General features: G+C 38.7%; 1 protein-coding gene across 1 annotated transcript in view; it reads right to left on the reverse strand.

Annotated features, from left to right (window-relative positions):
* The window catches only part of JAKMIP3 (Janus kinase and microtubule interacting protein 3), a 146,374-nt gene that overhangs the window by 23,017 nt on the left and 107,427 nt on the right, over nt 1-15,930 (reverse strand). Inside the window, exons 6-12 of the mRNA XM_084633124.1 lie at nt 14,531-14,677; nt 13,393-13,524; nt 11,261-11,296; nt 9,689-9,748; nt 8,051-8,179; nt 5,555-5,683; nt 339-422 (exon numbers count right to left, since the gene is read on the reverse strand). Coding sequence (XP_084489250.1) covers nt 339-422; nt 5,555-5,683; nt 8,051-8,179; nt 9,689-9,748; nt 11,261-11,296; nt 13,393-13,524; nt 14,531-14,677 — 717 coding nt within the window. The remainder of the gene's footprint in view (nt 1-338; nt 423-5,554; nt 5,684-8,050; nt 8,180-9,688; nt 9,749-11,260; nt 11,297-13,392; nt 13,525-14,530; nt 14,678-15,930) is intronic.

The raw sequence follows: 15,930 nt of genomic DNA on the forward strand, positions 1-15,930 counted from the left end.
TCAACTCATTTGTTGAATAATGTGATATTAATCTCTCCTAATCCAATGGTACAGAGTTTGAAGGGGATTCCCATAATTATGCAAGGGCAGTTAAATCGATTTAAGAGTGTCAATAACGACACATAACTGCTGCTTGATAGATGTATTTTATAATTAAAAGAGGGACAAATATTTTAGGAAGTATTATCAAAGTGATACTTCCTAAAATATTTGACTGTCTTTTATCATATATGACAGACTTTATAATGTGAGTATATGTTTCTTTTGCTGAAAATGTACAGAACAGCTAGTTATCCTTAGAGACTGCAGTAATGAATATTTTTCTCAGAGTACATTACCTGTCCCTGCTCAGCAAGTGCCTTTTCTAGGTCCTCTATTTGAGCTTGTGATCTGTGTATTTCTGCTTGGAGCTGCTCACGCGTCTGTAGGATATGAGAAAAGATACATCAAACTTTCTCTAAAAGCCAAAATGCTAATGTAGATACATCAAACACTTAAAATATATCAAATACTTATTAAAGAATTTTGGGGGAAGTAATTTGCAGTGAAGTACCTATAACAGGGCCAATCATTAAAAATTTTAAAAGGAAAACTTGTATGATGGGATAATAATTTTAAGATAGAATTTAAGATTAAAATGAACATCATCCAGTTAACTAGCCACTTAAACAGCAAAAGATGAATTGCTTCTTACATTCGAATATTTGTTACACTCTTGGTTCACAGATCAGAAGAGTTTTTGCCCTTATCCAGTTCTATCAAAACAGGATGTTTAAAAAAGCAAATGGAGTAACATTGAGATTTGTTTTCCCATAAGAATGGGAGGAAAGATACATTAATAGGCTGAGGGGCATGCTTGATTTCTACCTGTATTTTTGTTGTTTTAAACTGATTTAAAAGAGACCAACAAATACGATGGCACAAATTGTCAAAAACAGCCTCTACATTTATGACCATAATTTTGAGTACACAAATGTCTAACTGTACTATACATAGATTTCAAGGAAAAAGGCCAATGGAAACTAGTTCACAGTCCAACACCTTTCTGTAAATGTGATGTATATATTTTATGGAGAATAAAGCTAATTCTAATTCTTAACTATTTTTATACATAAAATATGGATGTATGGGTGTGACATACCAGGGTACAATCCAGGCTAATGAGTAGCTGTGTCATTCCTTTCAAAATGTAAATCACTCCCAGCTGTGTCTGTGTGTGTGCTGCAACCAATCAGCCATACCTGGGCTCTTACCGGCCTTGGTTATGCTACAGGGTGACCCCAACACACACCCCAGTCCTGTATTTTGCCCCAGAAACATATTTCCTCTATATACTGTGCTCATCACCATAGTATCTGAGCACTTGCAGTAGTGCCTTAAGCAACATGACTACACATCTGTCACATGTTATTTGTTCTCTCATCATCTTCCCAGGGGAAAAAGCATATGCAGCTGAGTGTCTTCTTTTGGTAGGTGTGTCTTTTTAATAGATCCATTGCTGTGTTTATATTAGAGAAGGCAAGACCAAAGAAATGCTTTTTGCACTTGAAGTGGAAAGTGGTGAGGTTTGTGACGGTCCTTAGTTTTGAGGAGAGTTCATTACAGAGTCTTGGACTGCCCCCAGAAAAAGTTCAGTCTCCTTGGGGTGAGCTTTACTCTTATTATTGAGAGTTCCATTGTGTCTGAGGAGTGAAGTTGTTGACCACACTCTTTGTCCTGGAGCTTTGGATGATCCTTTAGATACTCTGGGCCCATACCATGGAGTGCTTTGAAGATAAGGACTGAAACCCTAGTCTAGGGGAAACCAAGAAGGGAGCAGAACACAGATTTGATATGTTCTTGGTAGCCTGTATTGCTCAAAAGATGCACTACAGCATTCTGAACTAATTGGAGTTTCCTAAATTCTGAAGGCTTGATGTCCAGTTTGTATTGTATTGCTGTAATCCACCTGAGAGGTGACAAATGCATGTATAACTGAGACCAGGTCTTCATCCACCAGGAGGGGACAGAGTTTCCTAATCAAGAAGAGATGGTAGAAAGCATTACTCACAAATGCTGATATGTGAGAGCTTGATGTCAGTGAGGAATCCAAGTATATTCCTAGACTATGGACTGAATTGACCAATTGTGAGTGTGTATCTTCAACCAAAGGAGACTGCACTGTGGTTGCAAGCTCTTCAAAATACTTGACTTTGCCCATCAGCATCACCTCTGTCTTGCTTGGATTCAGCTTCAAGCAGCTGTTCTTTATACAAGTGCTGATCTCAACTGAACACTGGGCCATCTTGGTGGTAATGGTGATATGTGGTGAAGGATGGATAGAACTGTGCATCAGCTGCATATTGCCAACACTTGAGTCTTTGTGTCATCTGACCAGTTCACCTAATGGTTGCATGCAGATGTTGAAAAAGACTGGAGAGAGAATTGATCATTGTGGAACTCCACAAGTGCAGAATCTATCAGTGGAGCTGCAGTTTCCCATCACTATTTGTTAGCACCATCCTTCCAGGAAGGACACAACCCATTTTAGTACATTACCTTGGATCCCTGTCACCTCTTTTAGGTGAGACAGCAGACTCTCATGGTCAACAGTGTTGAATACTGCAGAGAGGTCCAGTAGGATGACAATCCATATCTGTCCTCTAACCAATTTTACAAGAGGAAATCATCTATCAGTGCCACTAAAGCGATTTCAGTTCTGTGACCTGGACTGAATCTAGATTGTGCCAAGTCTAGAACATTAGTTTTAATTAAATGACCTCGTAGTTGGCTTTTTGCTAGCTTCTCAACATACATGAAGGCAACTCTTTTGTTTATTCCTGCACTCAGTTTGGTTGAGAATATATATTTTCAGAGTAAGTGAATTTTAGAGCATATGTAGATTTAAAATCTATAAACAAACACATCTGAAAACAAAATTATCCAAATTCAACTCCTCTTCTGCTTTCATGCCAAGAGCTGAGTTCAGGGTTCACTTCTTCCTATTCAGCTGATGTCCCCACTAACAGTTAAAAAATAAAACAAGGACTATTGATTGCTTACACTAAATATTAGCATTGCCATCAGGTCTTGCAGGCGCAACAGAGAGCCCGGAGCTGAAGTATTGGCAGGTAAAAAGTTTTTCAGTTTATGTTTTAAAGAAAAGTTACTCATTTTACTTGGAACAGAACTCTGGAAAGAACTAATCTCAACGGATACTTTACTGCTTCTTCCCAAGGCAATAGCAAAATTACCCAAGTATAAACGGAGAATATATTGTTTAACTGGAACTGGCAATTTGCAAATAACACAATCTGTGTTAAACAAGTTTACCATTAAGAGGAACTCAGTTGTAAAGCCATTGAGGGTTCTCATTGTACCCTCAACCTCTGCTTCAGGCAAGGTACCTTTTGGATCACATGATTACTCTGCTGAGAACAAGGGTAGCTTGGTGGCCTATAAATGTGGTTGGGCAGGTTGCAGACAGCAGTAGCAGCATGAGGAAAAGACCAGTTCTGCTCCTTTTGCACCTGACAACCCCAATCCCAGGAAGTTTTCCCCACCTATAAACCTACTGAGGTAGTTAGTGAGGCAGGTAGTTAGCCAGTTAACACCGAAACCTTGTAATTATATTTTGTTTTGCCTTATTTAATTGTTTTTATTATCTGGGTGAATTTTCCTTCTGGTGTGTGGGGTTTTGTTTGTTTTGTATTGGGAAAAGTTGAATTATCTCATATTTGTAGTTGCTTCTTGTTTCACCATCACTTTCTTAATGTTTGCAACTTCTACCATGTCAGAGCAGATAGCAGGCAGGCCTTAAAGAAGATTAATTTCTAAAACTGTTTCACAGATCAAATAGAGTGAGACAATACTTATCTCTCAATCTGGCTATCTGAGAGACAAGGGATTAGTCTACTTGCAAGAATATTAGAGAACCCAGCAGTATAGACTGCTGTGGAATTGCCTACCCATTACTTTAAGTTACTTAGTGGAAATGAAGCATTACCTAGATGGCCAGGTCTGGAAAGCCAAAATATTGATTCAATCTTAGAACTCAAGCAGGGGAAAGTGGGGTTATCCATTTTGTGTTTAATTTGGTTATGGGTTGGGAAAGCAATCAGACTACCCCACTGCTGTAGGAAATATTCATGGTTGTACTAATATTTGACACTTTTATAATTTTAATAAAGTTATTGCTAATATGGCCATTTTGCCCTAAGACTGTGTTGGACTCTCCTGGAACAATGTGCTTATGAAAAGTGAAAGTGACTGCTCCATCACTTACATAATAGATTTAGAGCCAAATTGAGAGCTTGTAGGAGCACCTCCATGAATGAGATTGCATAGAGTGGAGGTCAGGGCAGAATTAACATGTACATATTTTGTTCTTTGTCCAAACCAGATATATTCTAATCCTTTCAATCAATTTTCAAATAGTAAAATTAAATGTGACTGTATTAATTGTCCTTCCAGCACTTTATAATGAATAATTTATTCATAATACAATACAGATATGTATTTATAATGTAAATTAAAGGAGGTAATTAGCTGCAACTACCTTTCTAAGGGGCCATCTGAGGAAGTTAGGAAGGCACAATGAAATAATACATTTTGCAATTCAATTAAGAAAATGAAGCTCGTTTTGAACTATAAACCTTTTAAAAATGTTATGCAGAATCATGTAATCTCAGTAAATCCAGGTTTGAATTTTGGGCATTAACTATTTAAGAATATTGGTAATAGATTTTTACCGACGGGAAGCTTAATTTTCCATAAAATATTCTGCTTGACACTCTTGTAAGCTGATCAGTGGTATAAAAATATAAATGCATTAGCCATGGTTTCTTCAGCAACCAGCACTTCAGTGTAAGAGAGTGGAAATCTGACTGCTTTTAGAGACCATAAATTACAACACTGCATTTGAGAGAGCAGTGTAGACGCATTAGTTATTCACAGAAGACAATATTATGGAGAGACACTACCATGAGGAATATCAAACAGGTGTTTTTTCTGGCCACATCAGCAAGTGCCATGGATGATTAAAGGAAAACAAAGGAGGGGGGAAAAGAGAAGCCTCCTGAAAAATGTTGAAACCCAATTTAACTCTTTTTCAACTACTACTAACATACAATTGACTGTGCAGTACCCCTTCATATCCTAGTCAAATTCTAATCTGACTAATTACTTTCACTCAATCTACAGTCTAGCTGCAATTTTATTTGGAAGATAATCTTCCCTTCTTCTCCTAAACTTCTATATACCGTTGTTGTGTTTTGGCCCAGAAATGGTTGGTGGCACAATCTCTGAGTTTACCCAGTGTATCACTTTGGAACCTATCATTGTGAAAGGCACTTTATAAACTTATGATTATATCATATATACATGCATATTAAACTACTGTTGACCAGATCCTCAGCTGGTGTAAATTGACATAGCTTCTTGATCTTCAATGGCACGACCCCAATTTACACCAGCCAAAGATCTGGCCCATTATCAGAACAACCTGAGCAAGTAAAATTAGAAAAATGTACATAATTGCAATCCTTTATTTTCACGTAATATAAGCCATTTAGACCTTAACTTCTCGTTCTGCATCCAATGTTCCTCCGACCTGTTCTTGCAACAGAGCATATGCTCGTTGCAAAGCCTGATATTCCATTGTCAACTGCCGAAATCTCAATTCTGTTTCTTCTTTGGCCATGCCCTGAAATGAAAAAAAAATTGATGCTTCCAAAACTGAAAGTAAAGAAAGCCTAACAGAAACCTATACGTATTTTCTATGAAGAAGGAAGTTGGTGGCATTAGAGCCAATAATTTATAGTACTTTTAAAATATGAGTTAGCAAGTGCTGTCCATAAGGTGTTCTTTAAGTGCTCTCTAGTTATTTCAATCTTGCCAGGAAAATATCACGTAGACACACTTCACTGAAATGCAAGATGTGTCTTTCAGAGTTAGCACTACTTGCCAGCACTGCTGATCACAACCATTATGAAGAAAAGTTCCTCCTTTTTGCAGAAAGATGCAGAGTATGTCATCCATGAAGCACTGTAACTGTTGAACCGACTCTCAATCACTGCACCACACACAGTCACCACTGGTGATGTGCCAATGGCATTTCTGAAGTAACATATGACATTTGCGTTGGTACTACGTTCTTCAAATGAGACAAAGACAAGGAATGAATAGTGAATGGATGACCTGATTTTCAGAGACACTGAGCATCCACAGCTACCACTGAAGTCAATGGATACGTCTACATTGCAATAAAAAAACACCATGGCACAGAGTCTCAGAGCCGGGGTCAACTGACTTATGCCCATGGGGCTCGGGCTGTGTGGCTAAAAAATGCAGCGCAGGTGTTTGGAGTTGGGCTGACACCCAGCGCCCTCATGGAGTTACAGAGCTCAAGCTCCAGCCCGAGTCCAAACACCTACACTGCAATTTTTTAACCCCGCAGCCTGAACCCTGCAAGACCAAATCAGCTGATCAAGGGCAACCTTGGTTATGCTGCTGCTGGTCTTTTATTTCAGTGTAGATGTACCAAATGAGATATGTGGATCTTCAGCACCTCTCGCTGATCTTCTTTACATATCCTGCTTTAATGCTGAACTACATTAGTATCGTTCATTAATATGATGAATTCCATATAAGTGAAATTCACTTTATGCAATAGCCAGGACTATTTTGAAGGCTTATATGCAACTTCAGTGGTGCACAGAACTTGAGCCAACTGTCTGCATGAGTGAATTTCATGCTATAGGAATAAGGAGAAGTATTTGCTCAATGTGTGTATTAAAAATGAATCAACAGATTCATGTTTCTCTCTCTCACACACACACTTAAATCGTGTAGCCAGCTATAACACGGATATGAATGATTACATTCCCTTCTTTAGAAATCTGCAATTCAGCTGTGAAACAGATGGTGAAGGGCTGATTGAAATGATGCAGGTATTAAAGAATCAGATGCTGTAAAAACATATTTCACTATCATGGGGCTTATTTTTTTCTATAGCAATGTTCTTGCTGGAGCCTAGAGACAGGTAATGGTCCATAGATCTGACATGAGATTCTGAAAACGCGCACTGACTTTATCTGGAATGTACTTTTGGGAATAGTCTTCAAAATACAGGTGGTATTTGGCCACTGGTGCCTGCCTGCAGTATTTCTTAACAGCTGCCTCTTCTTATTCTGACATCAGAAGCTGCAGAATGGCGACCTATTTTGAGGGGCTGGTGAAAAGACAGAAGTACTTACAGAGTCTTTCTGCTGCCTTGGCTCACATCATGGATTTGGACAATTCCATTCAATATGGATTCGGGCTGTGCTCTGAAAATACACCTAAAACTTAGGTTGACCTAGTTATATTGCTCAAGGCTGTGAAAAATTTCACGCCCTCTGCAACACAATTAGGTTGACCTAACCTGCATGGTAGTCGCAGCTGAGTGGATGGAAAAATTCTTTAATCAAAGCCTAGCTACTGCCTCTCGAGGGGGTGAATTTACTACAATGACAGAAAAACCCGCTCTGTCACTGTCACGTGAACGTTGCAATGCTATAGCGGCGTAGCCTCAAAGCTGCAGCTGTGGCTCTGTTATGCTTGTAGTGCAGACAAACCCTTATGTCAAAATGTGAAGTCACTGGATAAGATGAATGTTGAGCTCAGTTTATACGTGAAGCTAAATATGCATTCAATCCCAATATGAATCTTCCCAGCCAAAACGCTTCATAAGGTCCGCACAGCCTTTTCAGTATTCCCACCCCTAAAAATCTGCTAAGCCCCACACTTCTAGGGATAGAAATTACATAAGGTTTCAGGGTTTTGCCAACAATAGTGGGTGACTAAGGACTTGCCCCCAAAAGATCAGCCTCCATGCATAGGATTAAGCTCATGATCATTTGACTACACCAGATTTTAGTTTTCTAGTTAAAGGGTACATCAATGTGGAGTTCTCCATAAACAAGGGCAGGATAATTGTCTTAATAATATGATCAACAATTCTGAGTTAGATATAAGAATACACAGGATAAATTTAAGTGTCATCACATATTCTAGGTTAATGAAAAAATACCTCTTCCAAGTCATCATCAGGAGTGCAAGGCGTTTGATCTGTTCTGTCAGTTTGATACGAGATAGAAGAACCATCAGACTCCAGAGAAGCTTCTTCATCATAGCCAAAAAATGTCTCCACAACCGGCTTCTGACCAAATGACAATGTGTAAGTGCAGCTGAACAATGCAAATAAACCTTACAATACGGTATAGCCAGCTGAGCCCCTTAAATGTCTGAAAAACCCTCTGATGAGCATCTCCAGTAATTCTGAAGCAGAGTGTGGCTTAAACAGAAAATTTGTATTCTAGACTTTGTACTCTGCTTCAGCATACGGCGATATGCCTTTCAAAGTGTGGTTTCCCTCTATTTGTTTTAATGAACTCTCTCAGGGGAAAATGAATTGTTCTCACACTAAAATATCAGGAGAGTTTCCAATCTGTTACTTATTTCTAAATACAGAAGTTGCTTCTTTATAAATTGGTGGTAAACTTTTTTTAGACCATCCATAATGTTCTAGTAAAACTGTATGTTGCTTTAATTTGCTGAGTGGGTTATTTTATATGTTATTTGGAAGCATGGAGTCCTCTCTTAGAAGTGCTTTGTCATATTTATTTTATTTAGTTTGCTTCAAATTTTAGGCAGTATGTAGTTCTTTAGCCACATCATCCATTCCCCCATCCAGCTGTATGTGTTTGTGTACATACATACCAGCACATGCCTAGCCTTGTACAATTAGTCTGGGATTTGTTTGGCCCACAGTAGTTAGGGATTGAATTTCACATAAAACACAAGGGCCACTGCTCTGATTTACACCTTCTGCAACCCCACTGAGGCTTTGACCCTTCACCTAGCGTATAGTTTACTACTAATTCCGCTCCTTGACTTTTCACCTTCTCCAACCACTGCACAAGTACATTAATTATCCATCAGACAGACTCTGTCATTAATATTGCCTTCTTCCATCCCACTGAGCACTAATTGTAATGCTGCTGCTGCTGCTTATGACAATCATTTTTGTGCATGTCGCTCAATTTTATAATGAATTATTTACATCTGACATGAATTTTTAGGCACTGTTGTAAAAAATGAGTTAACTTTATGATTTTCTAATTCACAGAAGCTGTCTACTCTATACACAAATTGTCACTTGTTATTGAGTTCCTGAGGGATGCTCAAACTATGCACAGTACAGTTTGTGTTTTAAAGCACACATATTAAAAAGCAAACAGTGTGCAGTTTAAACAGTTGACTTCCTATAGCACATGTATTATATATCAAGGATGAATATTACCAACACCAAGGGTGAAACTGGGGGTGAGAAAGATGACAATGGTCTTCCATCCTCCACCCACAAAATCAATCTACACATTCTTGTTTTAGATGACCATAAAAATCTATTTAGGATTGTTCTTAAACTGCTTGACCTACACCAAAGACTCAAAAGTCACTTCTAAGTTTGAGTCAGTTTTTGCTTGCTGAACGCTGGATCCTTAAGGTGCAATCCTGTCCCCATTGACCTCAGTAGAGCCAGCATGCACCCTTGCTGTCAGATTTTGAGAGTTGCTGAGCACTTGTATCGACCATTGATGTCACTAAGCAAGATATTGTGCTCATCAGCTCTATACAAATAAATATAGATTTATACTTTATTTTTTACCTTAGGGAGTTTTGTCATTTTCTTCCTTTGTTTCCTATACCTTAAAAGCTTATCACGTTCCTGGAAAAATGAATTCGATACATTTGTTAGCTAATGTCAGTGTTTTATCTTTTAATTGCTCTGTGTAAATGTTTGCATTATCCTTCAAATTGGCCAAAAGTAGTTTCAGTACCAGCCATTGCATTATAATGCAATGAGAAATAGACAATTTTTCATCAATCAAATACTAACTGCTCTCCAAAATATTGCAAGTTTGTAGTCAGAACATATCAGTTGTTTGAGTCTATAGATGAAAATCCTGACTGCTCCATACCATACATGACATCCTAGGCCTGATTTTACAGAGGCTCCATGGGCAGAACACTCATTGAATTCTGTGTTATAGAATATCCTGGCAGTATTGAGATGCAGGGGTAAATACTGTTTGTGGATGTGTGCATGGCTTCCATTATTTTCAAATGAAACCATGGGCACTTGTCATCTGACCCAACTGCAGAAAATTCAGGGCCTGATTTTCAAAAGTGCTGAGTTCACATAACTTCAGTTGACCTTAACAGGAACTGTGGGGACTCAGCATCTCTGAAGATCAGGCTTCAGCTTTTTCTGTTATCAGGAAGTATTTTTATTCAGTGGCTATTATGAAAGATCTAATACTAGTGGTAATGAATTTTAACACATTATGAAAAATGTTTTGTTCTGGGGGATTAACAAAGAAAAGCCCCAATATTGATAAAACAATACAGGTTAAAAGAAAAGACCAATCCCTATTATCCTCCAGCTCATTCATTTCCTAACAGGATTCAAAACATATTATGGGACAGATTGATCACATATTCTTATTGCTGCTGACATCATCCCCAGTAATGAAGATTGTACAAACAGAAAAATAGTGCCAATAGTTTTGTGAATGGCAGACTAGAACAGAAATCACTTTTCCTTAGCTTCATTGGCTTTGTTGTGCTGACAGCAGTGAAAACAGACTTTCGTCAGTAAAACTTAGCAGGTGTGACTTGCACTCAGTAAATGCCCATCTACAATAGCAAAAGGGATCCTTAGCTGATAGCAGTGGGTCCCATTGCACAGGTTCTCAATACGCCAGTGTGGCTAGGACAAAACTATTTTCAGGCCAATTGTAGAAAGCATGACTGCTGCTTGGTGGAAACTGTCCCTCTGGGTTTTCAGCTCAGGAAGCACCTCTGTATTTTAGGGGTTGAGGCTGCCAAGTGGATGCACTAATTGGTGCATTGTCTGAGCAACTGCCCGTGCTGACTTTTTAGGCTGTACTTTCTTTTCATAAAACCCACAGGTGAAAGGGAAGTTGAAACTGTTTTCCAGTATCACAATCTTACTCCCACCTCAATGAATTTCTGCTGCTAGGGTCTTCATTGATAGAATCCCTGGGTTAAATCTAGCCTCTGAATATAAAGTAAATTCATAACAAATATTACTTTGAAACACTTCATTAATACCAGACAACATGAGATGTTGCAGCTGGTCTGCATGATCTCAAAGAACCACTGTCTAAAATATACAAAGAGGAACAGAGTGAAATTAAATATATGCCTTACTTACTATTACGCTCTTCACATAGCCAGCAGTTTCAAGGGTCTAATAAAAAATAATTAGAGAATGTCATTAAGTGCAAGGTTTCAGAGTAGCAGCTGTGTTAGTCTGTATCTGTAAAAAGAAAAGGAGTACTTGTGGCACCTTAGAGACTAACAAATTTATCAGAGCATAAGCTTTCGTGAGCTACAGCTCACTTCATCGGATGCATTCAGTGGAAAATATAGTGGGGAGATTTTATATACACAGAGAACACGAAACAATGGATGTTACCATACTGACTGTCACAAGAATGATCAGGAAAGGTGAGCTATTACCAGCAGGAGAGTGGGGTGGAGGGAAACCTTTTGTAGTGATAATCAAGGTGGGCTATTTCCAGCAGTTGACAAGAACAGTAGGAGGGGAAATAAACAAAGGGAAATAGTTTTACTTTGTGTAATGACACATCCACTCCCAGTCTTTATTCAAGCCTAAATTAATTGTATCCAGTTTGCAAATTAATTCCAATTCAGTAGTCTCTCATTGGAGTCTGTTTTTGAAGTTTTTTTGTTGAAGAATTGCCACTTTTAGGTCTGTAATCGAGTGACCAAAGAGATTGAAGTGTTCTCCAACTGGTTTTTGAATGTTATAATTCTTGACGTCTGATTTGTGACCTGATCACTCTTGTTACAGTCTGTATGGTAACATCCATTGTTTCGTGTTCTCTGTGTATATAAAATCTCCCCACTGTATTTTCCACTGAATCTTATGCTCTGATAAATTTGTTAGTCTCTAAGGTGCCACAAGTCCTTCTTTTCCTATTAAGTGCAAGGGTATACATTTTATTGGCTTTCTATTTAATTGCACAGCCTGTTTCCACACTTTTTTAAAAAAAAGTATGAATTATTTTAGTTGTAATACAAGACACAAGAAATCTTTCATTTATTCAGGAAAAACCCCCACAATGGATGTGACAAGGCTGGCAAGTGAGAGCATTCCATTCTGTGTGGCTAACATCCTGTCATGGTGCTACTTTAAAGCTGTAATCGGTATTGCAGTAGAATATTATTTAACTGGATTCTGCAGGCCATGCCTAGGTTTAACTCTCATTTGCTGTAACTGGAATTTTACCTAGGTAAGGACTAAAGACTGGGACCTTTTAAAGCTAAATTATCCCCTCCAACACTGCCTGTAGAGGGGATAAAACCTGGTGGATCCAGGAGGAGGGATGTGGAAGTTTGGAGGAGTGCTACCTTTACAACATCATTTCGTTGGGGATTGGTCCTGCTTTGAGCAGGGGGTTGGACTAGATGACCTCCTGAGGTCCCTTCCAATCCTGATATTCTATGATTCTATGATCATACTGCTCTTTCCCTGAGGAGGAGGGGGTGAGCCAGGAAGACACTCGCTGTCTATGGAATAAACACTCCTCAACCCAGAGGGATTCCTCACCTGAAATTTATGCTGACTTGAAATTCCCTAATGTCCCTGCCCAAAGTGAAAAACTCTGAGTAAAAACTCACGGAATTTACAATTCCCAAAGCAGCATTAGCTCATGTAGATGACCTATGGTCCACAGTTGTTATAGAACTGGCTTTGGGATGTTTAAGAAAAATCTGCATAGCATTTAAAAAAAATTTACTATGAAGCTTGCTTAAGGATCCATTCAAGATTTTATTTTCTCCCCCCACACACCTGTGGGCTGGAGCCTCAACTTTGCTGATCACAAGAAGCATTATTAAAAGGAAATTATTAAAAGGAAAACAAATTTTAAAAGATTTAAGCATCTTAAAATAACCCTAAAACATTGGAAAATATTCCCTTTCATAAGTCTCCTGTTTTTAGGCATGATCTTGTTCCCATTGAAGTCAAAGAGAGTTTTTCCATTGACTTTAATGGGATTAGGATCTGGTCATTAGTGTGTTTCCCAGAAAGCTCAGAATAACTGAAAGAAGCTCCTTTATGCAAATGTTGAGCTGAGTGTAAGGGATCTTTCAAATAATGTTCCACCTATTACTTTAGGTTCAGTTCCATTATAAAGGGAAGCCCATGGAAATCATCACCGTATGTTTGTTGACAACACAAGCTGTTCCTGCTTGCTTGGTGTCTTCTTTTCTTTTGCTATGTCCAAGAGCACTAGGAAGGCTGTGCTATTTGATTACCTTAGAGAGTTCGTCTATGATATTTTGCTGTTCAATAATTTGTAACCTCAGAAATTCAACTTCTCTTTCTTCTTGACTCTGGTCAAGATCATTTAAAGAGCTTGGTCTCCTTATTATCCCAGCCCTTTGTCTCTGGAAAAAAAAACAACAACACAGAACAAAATTGCAAATGATTAAAAGTCTTTGCCAACGTGCAGCATATAATCCTTCCCTTTCACAACCAGTAATTCATCTGGGCTATTTGCTAAAATGATGGTGATTCTCTCTCTGCCTCCCCCACTTCCTGCCCCAAACAATAAATCTAGGTTGGGATTCTAGCTCCTCAGGCCAGAAAAAACTAGAAGCTAGGGCATCAGGAAGGCATCATGCTCATAGTCACCAGAGAGCAAAGTCAGTTTGCATAGCTCTCATGCACCATCTGGTAGCCCACTGAGGACTTAGATTAACATAAGTCTTGGAAAGGACAGTCTGTTCAACTTTATATCGCTGAAGGAGGAATTTAAAGATGTGGCAAAAGAAATCCTAAATGGAGGTTAATTCTTTTCTGAATTGTTCCCATTATCTTCAGCAGGACAGGATCTGGAGAGTGTGAGAGAAACTGAACTTTAAGAAAAAAGTGTTTTTGGTCCTGTTGCATGCATGTAATCTCTCATTTACTCAACTACCATTAATGTTCAACTTTAAACATAAACAAATAAAAATATTGAGTCACCGGTGCAAATTTCCAAATCACTGGAAGGCAGTTGTGATACAAAAATCACAATTCAAGTGACATCATTTGCATCCCTATTCTCCTGAGTACTGCTGAGCATTCAGCTGAATCAAAATATAGGCATTTTACTATTTTATTATAGCTCAGAATTTTTTTTTTTAAAGCTAAAGTAAAACATTTCCTGAACTGTTTCTTGACCACTTTCCCACTGTATAACTGGACCGTCATCGGTTAATAAGCAAAAGCCATAAGTCACTTATTATGTATAACATAATACCAGAAAAAACACTTAGAACAATGAAAACACTTGTTTAATATCCTGCAAGCTTGTGATGATATTTTTGTTAAATTCCTGATTTCCTCAAAACTGTATATATTAAGTTATTTGCTCTTCTTATAGATGACAGTGGCAAGAGGGAAACCTACCATTTCTATGTTCTCTTGTGTTACAAATTTTAATTTATTTTCCATTCGACGTAAGGCATGGGATAAATCTTCATTCTTCCTACTGAGACGCTTATTTTTGTCCAGGAGAGGTTTATACTGACTTTCTGCTTCTCTTAGACGTTTTAACTGAAATATTAAAAGAATGCATTCACTCAGTGTAGCGATTTCTATTTATCACTTGAAAACATAGCAATAGAATGTATTAAAACTCAAGTCATTTTACTACCATAGTAATAGAATTCACTTCCAATTTTGAAAAATGCAAATCAGTGTCCTCTTGGATTCCTAGGTTCTGTTCCTGTCTCTGCCATTGACTCACTGTGTGACCTTGGGCAAGATGCTTGACCTCTTTAACTCTCATTTCACCCATATACACAACCCTCTCACTTGCCTACACACGCAAACCCTTCATTCACATATCCAGTGAAGTACTGGGGGTTGAGGGAAAAATATGTAACAGGGCCAGGAACAGAATGACAGCAGCAGTTTTTTAAATCAGGTCCCCTCCAATTTCTGTTAACTTGGGGCCTGTTCCAAAGCCTACTGAAATCAATGGAAAAATTGATCATGTCCTCAAGGCACTCCATCAGACTGTCTTCTGCTGATCTCATGAAGGTGCCAGGGATTCAAATGTACCTGTCCATTTGATTTATCTATCTAGGTTCTTACATGGCACCTATCACTCAACATTATGAATACAGGCACAAGACATTTATATTTCCCTCTCCTTCTTCTGGACTTTGGGTGTATTTTGTGTGTTCCTTTGTGTTGTTATTGTGGGAAAATTCTTCTCTCTGTCCCCCAACAGGCCAGAGGAGAGAAACCTGGGTTAGAGATGTCAACTCTCACCCCCGGGGGAGGGGTGGGGAGGGTGGGGGGCAGGGAGGGTTCAGAAATTCTTCTTTCCCCTCCTCACATCAGAGGTCATTGGAGAGGGTGTCATCACAGGATTGCACTCCCTCCCCTCAGCGGGCAGGGAGTGGCTCAGCCTGGCAACTCTGGGCACTGGATGCTTGGTAGAGTGAACAGGAGGCAGGATCTGTACTCTGCTTGCTGTGCCATTTCTAGTACTGGAGCATACAGAACAAGCTGAGCACATATCAGTTCAAGCTCAGCCCAGCAGCTCATACTGGGCACTGACCTGACTGAGCAAATGCTAAGTTATAACAAGGTGACATTTTGACAGTGCCTCTTTCAAGAGTTTTTAAAATTCATTATAAGTTAAAAACAACAAAACCTGTCGCAACCTGAGACTTTTTCTAACACTAAAACTGTCAATCCTTCATGCGTAAAAGCCCACTGTAAGGCTGAGACCCTTTAAAAGGGCATAGTGTGAACATACTGCAGAAAAAAATATACTCCTACTGATGTATTTAATT

The sequence above is a fragment of the Lepidochelys olivacea genome (genome assembly GCF_965140295.1).
Source record: "Lepidochelys olivacea isolate rLepOli2 genome assembly, chromosome: 7".
Classification (NCBI taxonomy): Eukaryota; Metazoa; Chordata; order Testudines; family Cheloniidae; genus Lepidochelys; species Lepidochelys olivacea.